The 8,748-nt window shown below is 33.5% G+C and overlaps 1 protein-coding gene across 1 annotated transcript in view; it reads left to right on the forward strand.

Annotated features, from left to right (window-relative positions):
* The window catches only part of TTC37 (tetratricopeptide repeat domain 37), a gene marked incomplete at its 3' end in the record, with an annotated part of 55,666 nt that overhangs the window by 31,006 nt on the left and 15,912 nt on the right, over positions 1-8,748 (forward strand). The window contains exons 17-25 of the mRNA XM_008583372.1: positions 895-1,148; positions 2,854-2,956; positions 5,053-5,229; positions 5,318-5,462; positions 5,634-5,712; positions 5,801-5,862; positions 5,982-6,038; positions 7,445-7,513; positions 8,255-8,333. Of these exons, the coding sequence (XP_008581594.1) occupies positions 895-1,148; positions 2,854-2,956; positions 5,053-5,229; positions 5,318-5,462; positions 5,634-5,712; positions 5,801-5,862; positions 5,982-6,038; positions 7,445-7,513; positions 8,255-8,333 (1,025 nt within the window). The remainder of the gene's footprint in view (positions 1-894; positions 1,149-2,853; positions 2,957-5,052; positions 5,230-5,317; positions 5,463-5,633; positions 5,713-5,800; positions 5,863-5,981; positions 6,039-7,444; positions 7,514-8,254; positions 8,334-8,748) is intronic.

An 8,748-nucleotide genomic window follows, 5' to 3' on the forward strand; every position in this document is an offset into this window, starting at 1 on the left:
TAGCTTAATGATTCCTTCAATTAAACTTCATTTATACCAAAAATGAACTTTACAAGTTGTCTCTTGCCAGGTTGTATTTTGAGAAGAAATAGCAAAATGTATTTATGGTTGATTGGTGTTTATTGTCTGCAAGGCAGAGGAATTACAAAAATGGATTAAATGGTATCCTGTGATAGCCAGTCTAGTGAAGTCTTAATAGTGTCATACATATTGTAGGTTCTCAATAGAAATTTAAGTAATGATAAAAAGCCAGGGCGCCTATCTTTGTTGTTCTCCCATTGACATTCATTGTTTTTGGTAAGGGAGACATTTGGCACCCTGAAGGGCCTTTGAAACAGCTCAGATATGATTAGTTTTAGTCATTTGGTTTGAGCTGTTATTTTAAGGGTAAATAAAATATATTTGAATCAAGATAAAGTTGTTTCTGATTTATGTTAATATCTAGAATACAGGCATCTTGAAATTTTTCGTGGAAAGAGAATTTGATCAGAAATTCAAAGCATGCATGTTATTTCTGTATTTTAACTGTGATATTTCTGTTTGGTCGTAGGATTGGTGGTGGGTATTTATAAGTCTGTGAGGCAAACTAAGATGTATAGCTATCCTGGTAGGATAGAAAATAAATTCTTTCAGATAATCGAAGAAAAGAAATTCTGGTTGGCACTTTCCAAAAAAAGTATTTTGTTTCTATTCATTCTGAAATAGTAATAAAATTTCTTAGTATTAAAAAATTCAAGTCATAAAGGGAACAGGTTTACTTGCTTTAAATAACACTTTTATAAATAGAAGGAGCAATGGATGTATGTAATTCAGTTGAATTATTTTTTATTTTCCTTTCAGATGTGGAAGTAGTTGTATTATTTTTAGTTCTCTTACTGTTTCTTGAAATTTTAGTTTACAGGCAGCATTAAGGGCAGACCCAAAGGACTTCAATTGTTGGGAATCATTAGGAGAGGCATACTTAAGCAGAGGTGGCTATACAACAGCCTTGAAATCCTTCACAAAAGCCAGTGAGCTGAACCCAGAATCCACATACAGTGTGTTTAAGGTTGCAGCAATACAACAAATCCTAGGCAAATATAAGGAGGCTGTAGCCCAATACCAGCTGATCGTTAAAAAGAAAGAAGATTATGTGCCTGCTTTGAAAGGTAATTTCTTTTTAATAGCTTCTTTGACTTTCGTGATACTGAAACATAAAATCCTTGAATAAATTTCCTACCTAATTATATTGAATAACTTGGAAAGGACTTCTTTAGTCAATATCAGGCATCTAGTGTGAACCTCTTTTAGTCTAGCTTATATAGATTTGAATACAAAAAGATCAAATCTTGTTTCATAACAGTTAATAAATAGTAATATGGTAGAGATTTAACTTTCAGACAAATAGCATGATAGCTATTGGATCTAAAAGTGGATCTCTAAAGCAATAGTTTCCCTGCTCTTATATTTTGATAATGAATTCACTGTATCCCTAGAATATCTTAATACTTTTTACCTTAGAGGCAACTTGCATTGTTTTGTAATTATCTAAATTTATTTCAGTTCCTCCATAGATATCTGTTCCTTCTTAACAAATGATTTTTGGTGATATAAAATAAAGCACCACCATCCATATATAAGCTAACTTTTTTATGATTATGTCTGACCATTTAAAAAAAGCCCTGGAGCCTAATATACATGCTTTCTTCTATTTCCTTCTCCTTTTAAAATAAACAATTGAGGTTTAAATCAGAAATACTGAATGTGTTTTTTTTTTTTTTCCCCCTTTTTGTCTTTTTTCGTGACCGGCAATGGATCGCAACCCTAAGTGTCGCACCCGTACCGGACCGGGACCGGCAACGGGATCGCAACCCTTGGTGTTGCGCCCGCACCTTGCTCAGTCAGTGAGCGGGAACTGGTCCGTATGTGGGATCCGAACCCTCGGCGGGAGGGCTGCCGCGCTCCCAAGCAGCGCACTGTAGCAGTGCGCCACCAGGCCGGCCCCAAAAACCACTGAATGTTTTAAGTGGCATATAACTTAGGGCTTGAAATTACTCTTTTTTTTATTTTTTTATTTTTATTTTTATTTTTATTTTTATTTTTTTTGTCTTTTTGTCTTTTTTCCGTGTCCGGCAATGGATCGCAACCCTCAGTGTTGCCCCCGTACCGGACCGGGGACCGGCGACGGGATCGCAAGCCTTGGCGTTGCTCCCGCGCCTCGCTTCGCCAGTGAGCGGGAGCCGGTCCGTATGTGGGATCCGAACCCTCAGCGGGAGTGCCGCCGCGCTCCCAATCGGTGCACTGTAGCAGTGCGCCACCGGGCCGGCCCAGAAATACTGAATGTTTTAAGTGGCATATAACTTAGGGCTTGAAATTACTCTTTTTTAAAAATTTTGTAAAACTCTTTCTTCAAGAGAAGGAGAACTCACATTTATGAAATATTTATTAGACACTTTAGGAAATTGCTATTTCATTTAATTCTTATACTTTGCTGTACAGATTTTAATATAAAAAGATAAAATCTTGTTTCACAACAGTTAATAAATAGTAACATGATAGAGAGTAACATTTAGATAAGATTCCCATTTTCAAAGCTGAGGTTTTAAGAGGTAAGTAATTTGCACAAAGTCAAGGAAATTCTTAGGTTATAACTGTTTATAACTTTTAGTGCATGTTTACTCTAACATTACCCTGTCATTTGAATTTCTTCCTAAATGTCTGCAAGATCATACTTAAAGATAATTTTATAAAACACCATTAAGTTTTGTTTTCTGGAAAGTGGCTTTAAAATAACATCAATAAATTTATTTGAAGTTCATTTTAAGTATTTGTTTTATATGTTTTAATGACAAGTACAAACTTACCTGATTTTAGGTTTGGGTGAATGCCATCTTATGATGGCAAAAGCAGCTCTAGTCGATTATCTTGATGGGAAAGCCATAGACTACATAGAAAAAGCCCTGGAATATTTTACTTGGTTAGTATTCTTATTATTATTATTTTGTGTTTATTTTATTAATATTGTAATAAAGACAAATTAAGAAAATTATTTTGTCTATTCTGTTAGATACAGCAGTTATTCAAAATGTCAAACATAAAGAATAACAGACTAGCCAATTAATTCTCTGACATAAATACTGTGTTAATTTTGTCTTTGGGTCAACAAATACCATTTCTTGTGCTCTTAGTAGTGGCTAGCATGCCAAATGCATAGGAAAGAGTAGGAAGGAAGAAGCAGTCTGCTTAGTAAAGCAAGAGCTCTGACAGCACGTGTTGGTGTTCACTTTCAGGAGGCCTGGAAATCGAAGTATCTCTGACTTGAACTGATTGGGAAATAGGGCTTCAGGTTCACAATATGCTTTACATTCAGTGGTAAGGGCCTATTTAAGGCTTAATAGTAGGGCTGAAGATAAGGGGAAAAGAGCAACCTGATTGCTTCTGGAGAGAAATTGTAGGGAAAAAGTGGTGTATCTAATAACAAGAAAGGAGCAGAAAAATTTGAGTAAATCTGGTATTTTATAGACTGTAAATTCATTAGTTAGAGTAGAAGTATTATTTGTGGTAGGTGACTTAAAAAGTCCATGAGTTAGATTGCTTCCCTTCCTTTCTTTTCGTACTTGTCTTCTCCTCTGTTTCCTATTTATTTGGTCATTCTAGAATTGCTTTTCACATGAACCAAATATGAAATGAAAACCTAACCCTTTTTTCTCTCACTGATTTTTATTGCTACTTTTCAAGTCTTGCATAATATAGTTCTTTCCGAAGAGGAAGTTACTGTGAAGAAGGCATGCTTTGTTTGAGCTGGTATTTAAGAGTAAATGTGAACCTTTGGGTGACAATACTTTAGCTAGAAAAATACTGCCTTTCTGAGCCTAGGAAATTTTATTCTGGATAACATTTAGCACTCACAACTAATTATAAGGAGGTACATAAAACTTTTAAAACCATAATCCCCAAAGTTATATTTACTTCTAGATTTAAAAGGAATTTATACTACCACAACTCTTGTGGAAGGGTGATAGAAGTTATTTCACTTTATAGATAATTTTTATTGAAATTAAAAGGAGATAAGAGTTTAAGCTGTTAAAGTTGCCTCTGTTTTACTTTTTCTTTTTTTCCTCTGTTTTCTCCTTTCATGCTGTCAATTTTAGAAATTTTATTAAGATATTTAAGCAAAAGAATTCCAAATGGTGTTATCCTTCCTTCAGATTCTCATAGTGCGTTTTCTGTCATAACTACAATCATTAATATTATTCTCAGGAAGACATTGGAAAATGATTTTTGGCTGGACTCCATGAGTCAAAAAGCCAATGAAAAATGTTCCATCTGCTTGTCAATTTGCCAGTAACATAGCAGTTTGTGATAGTTCATTATCGGACTTGGCTTAAATGAAATTGCTGTTTTATTTATAAGATCTTGAGAAGAGAAAAATGAAGAGAAATGTATACCAGAGCTTTTTTTCATTCTAAAAATAAGTATCCTCTCTCCCTGTAATTAATATATCTACTTATTTTTTGAGCTCATTCATTCAACCTGCTCTTACTTGCTTCTATAAATATAGGCCTTCATATTTTCATGTGTAGATTTTTGTTATTTTGGGGCTCAGGATAAAAATCCTTTAGACTACCAAATATATTTGATACATTTAAGTGTTTTTTTATTTGACTAATAGTAATGTAATCAACTGTAAGAGTTACCAACTTTACTGCTTTGATCATTGCTTAAACAAAACAAGAGCATAGTTAAAAAATTCAGTGTTAAAAGTAAATTGATCCTAGAAAATTTTAATTTATTTATGTGATTTCTGCTACTTCTAACAAAAATGATGAAGAGTACCAAAAAATGCCTGCAAAATTTCTGGCACTTAATCAATTCCTCCCTCCATTTCCCCTTTTTTTCTTATCTTCCTATTAGGGAGTTGGGTTGAGATGACTCAGTTAGGAGGAGGTTATAAAGCATAAAGCATTCACAGCACCTAATCAGAATTTCATGTTTTAATTATAAGTAGTAATGAGGAAGATAAATTCCACGCTTTTTGGAAATAATTTATAAGAATCACACTTTCTTTTTTAGGGCCCTGCAGCATCAAGCTGATGTGTCCTGCCTTTGGAAGCTAGTTGGAGATGCTTGTACCAGTCTGTATGCTGTCTCACCATCTAAAGTAAATGTTAATGTTTTAGGAGTCCTTCTAGGTCAGAAAGAAGGAAAACAAATATTAAAGAAAAATGAGCTTCTCCATCTTGGAGGAAGGTAATTTACAAAGATTACTGGTTAATGACATTCAAATTGAATTAGGACATTCTAACAAAACATAATATTTACTTTTACGTTTCTATAGGTGTTATGGTCGTGCATTAAAACTGATGTCTACATCTAATACATGGTGTGATCTTGGAATTAATTATTATCGCCAAGCACAACATCTAGCAGAAACAGGCAGCAACACAAATGATCTTAAAGAGTTGCTGGAGAAGTCTTTACATGTATGTTTTTGAGAAATTTTAATAAACTTTTTAAAAAAACTAAGTGCTTTTATGAAAGATGTTTTTGATAAAAATAAATACTATAATGTTTTCACATAAAGTCACAGTTACCTTGATATAAATGCTGATATTCCAAGAAATAAAAATTAATCTAATTTAATTTCTTTTCAGTGTCTGAAAAAGGCAGTGAGACTCGACAGTAATAATCACTTATACTGGAATGCTCTTGGTGTGGTTGCATGTCACAGTGGTGAGAATTGAATAACACTTCAGTACTTTTAGAAGATTGTATGTTTCAGGTAACAAAGTTCAGTTTCACCGAATTCTGTATTTTTCAGGTGTTGGAAATTATGCCCTTGCTCAGCACTGTTTTATCAAATCAATCCAGTCAGAACAAATTGTGAGTGTTTTATATATCTATGAAAAAGAACTTCAGAATTTAGTCTAATTTTCTGAGATTTCCAAGTAGACGAGGGGCCTAATTTTTTTTCTTTTAATATATATAAATATGTCTTTTAGAATGCTGTTGCGTGGACCAACTTGGGAGTGTTATACCTTGCAAATGAAAACATTGAGGTAAATGCGTTGTCTGTTTTGTCATATTAAAAATAAAGAACATTTTCTATATATGATCTTTTCATAACAGCTCAACTTCTTGTGGAGAAATACTTTTCACATTGTTATCTATCCCGTATGCCCTCCAATATGCTAGTTAACCAGTGACATTCAATTTATTATGTTGTGCAATGCATAAGATTTATTTTCTTTTTCATGACACTTAAGAACCTTCTCGTTTTATAATTATGTTGGTTTTTTATTTAGAGATTAGAACAATTCTATTATGATGTAATTGGGTGATTTTCTTTTTATCCATACACATGTAAGAGAGGTCCTATGTTGATTATTATTTACAGAAGGTAAGGGAAACGGTTAATACTCTCTAGCAGCTTAAATTTAACCTTTGGATGGGTGATTTAGATTTTGGCTTTAGTGCATATTAGTCTCTTTAAATACCACAGCGTAATTTTTCATACTTGAGCAGTTATATACATTAGAGAATTGGAACTAAAATAACTGGGAGCATGGTTATAGATCATGTTTGGAAAGTTTCACAAGTCTATAGGTAATACCACATCTGTACTGTTTTGTGTTTCAGCCAGTATATGAAATCTCATCCTTTTAAAAAAGTTTCTGTAATATTTTCAGGGATACATTAAGTCACCGCAAAGAAGACTGGCTTCAGAAGATTGTAAATGGATTGAAAGAAAATATTAATTTGGATCTTAAAATGCATAAACATATTTTTAAAAAATTCAAATGAAGCAACATCTTAGTTAATAAGCTGTAAATGTGGTTTTATTATAGCATGGCATAGCAGTTGCCCATGAACTTACTTTTTATAGGAAAAATAAGAGTGTTTCCTGGCATACATAGATTACTGAGAAAACAATATAAAGCAGTATGTAATAATAAGTTATTTTTTGTAGCAGAAAAAAAAGCATGCAAGTTAATGTGTCCAAGTGAGGTACCTTCAAAGTTTCCTGACTGCTTAGTGCAGAAATATGTTGTTGACCACTCTTTCTCCAGTAGCAGGCACATGTCTCAGACTTCATTGGTTGTGAGTTCTTATCCCCCCAATTAGCATGAAGAGAGGGAAATAGATACAGCCTTATTTAATCATTTTCTTCAGACCTGTGAATAGCAAATGGAGATATGATTGGTTACAAGTTCTGTAGACTGTAAGTTTCTGGGGACCAGAACTCCTAACCTGTAGAGATCTGTTGCACCCAGGAGTACTATAGGACTGTGTAGCTAAAACACTGCTTTAAGCATTGCTAACTGTGCTTAAACAGTGAAGTTTTAGGTTCATGTATATTTATGATGACAGTTTTGACTTCTTATTCTCTTGTGCTTTTTATACATAACCAAATTAATGTTAAGTTGATAAAATGACTTGTGATTTTTTTGCCTTTTCTTTCTAGCAAGCTCATGAAGCTTTCAAAATGGCTCAGTCCCTTGATCCATCTTATTTAATGTGCTGGATTGGACAAGTAAGATATATAACATACAGTTATTAATAAACTTGATATAAGTAAACTATTAATATAAATTGGTATAAATAACCTGTTAATATAAATAACAGTGATGATAATGGTAATAGGTAGCATTTGAGGGCTTACTTTGTGCCAGTCACTGTGCTTAGTTCTTTGTACATATTATTTCCGTTAATCTATCATCAGTCCTTTGAAATATGATTGTAGTACTCCTTTTACAGATGTAGAAGTTGAAGCTCAGAGATCCTAAGTGTTGTGCATAAGGTTCCACAGCTTGTAATGATTCAACTTTGATTTAGGGGTTTGAACCCCGTCATTCTGACACTGCTGTGCTTAAAAAACAAACAAGAACTCTGCTGTTTAAGTCAGTAACAGTTGAATCAGTTACTGAACCCAGGGAGCCCAAGAATTTGCATTTTAACTGCTCCCAAGTGATGATGATGAGGCTGGTGCAGGGACCTTACTTTGAGTGCACTGCTCTAGGTCAGTGAATCTTAGATGCTTATCAGAATCACAAGGGTTTTTTTGTTTTTTTTTAATTTTACAGATTTGTTTTTTAAAATAATTTATTTCAGGAGTAACAGGTAGGTTTAATTAAAATGGTAACAATAGAAGTGAAACTTAAATTAACTTTGCTTTTAAGCACAGATATTAAATCTTTAATTCTTCCAGTTTCATTTATTACTACTAATATTTTATTTTTAAACACATCAAGAACCTCTTTTTTCCTTTTTATAGGCTCTTATTGCAGAGACAGTTGGAAGTTATGATACCATGGATCTCTTCAGGCACACTACAGAACTCAGTATGCATGTGAGAATTTGAACATGCTTGAGGATTCATTAATGAATAAAGTGTTTTCCTTGTTAAGAAAATGAATAGATAGTGGTATAAGATTGTTTTCTTTTTAATTGAAATATCATTGATTATACATATTTGTGGGGTACAGAGTTGAATATCAGTACCTGTACAATGTGTGATGATCGAATCAGGATGATTAGCATGTTCATCATTACAAAATATAATCATTCCTTGTGCCCATTAACCAATTTTTTGCTAATCTACCCACCCCCTCCACCTTTCCCACCTCTAGTAACCACAATTCTTTTCTCTCCTTGTGAAAGTTCAATATAATTGTTATAATCTATCTTTTCCTTCCTTCCTTCCTTCCTTCCTTCCTTCCTTCCTTCCTTCCTTCCTTCCTTCCTTCCTTCCTTCCTTCCTTCCTTCCT

This window comes from Galeopterus variegatus, unplaced genomic scaffold (assembly GCF_000696425.1).
Source record: "Galeopterus variegatus unplaced genomic scaffold, G_variegatus-3.0.2 Scaffold2897, whole genome shotgun sequence".
NCBI lineage: Eukaryota > Metazoa > Chordata > Mammalia > Dermoptera > Cynocephalidae > Galeopterus > Galeopterus variegatus.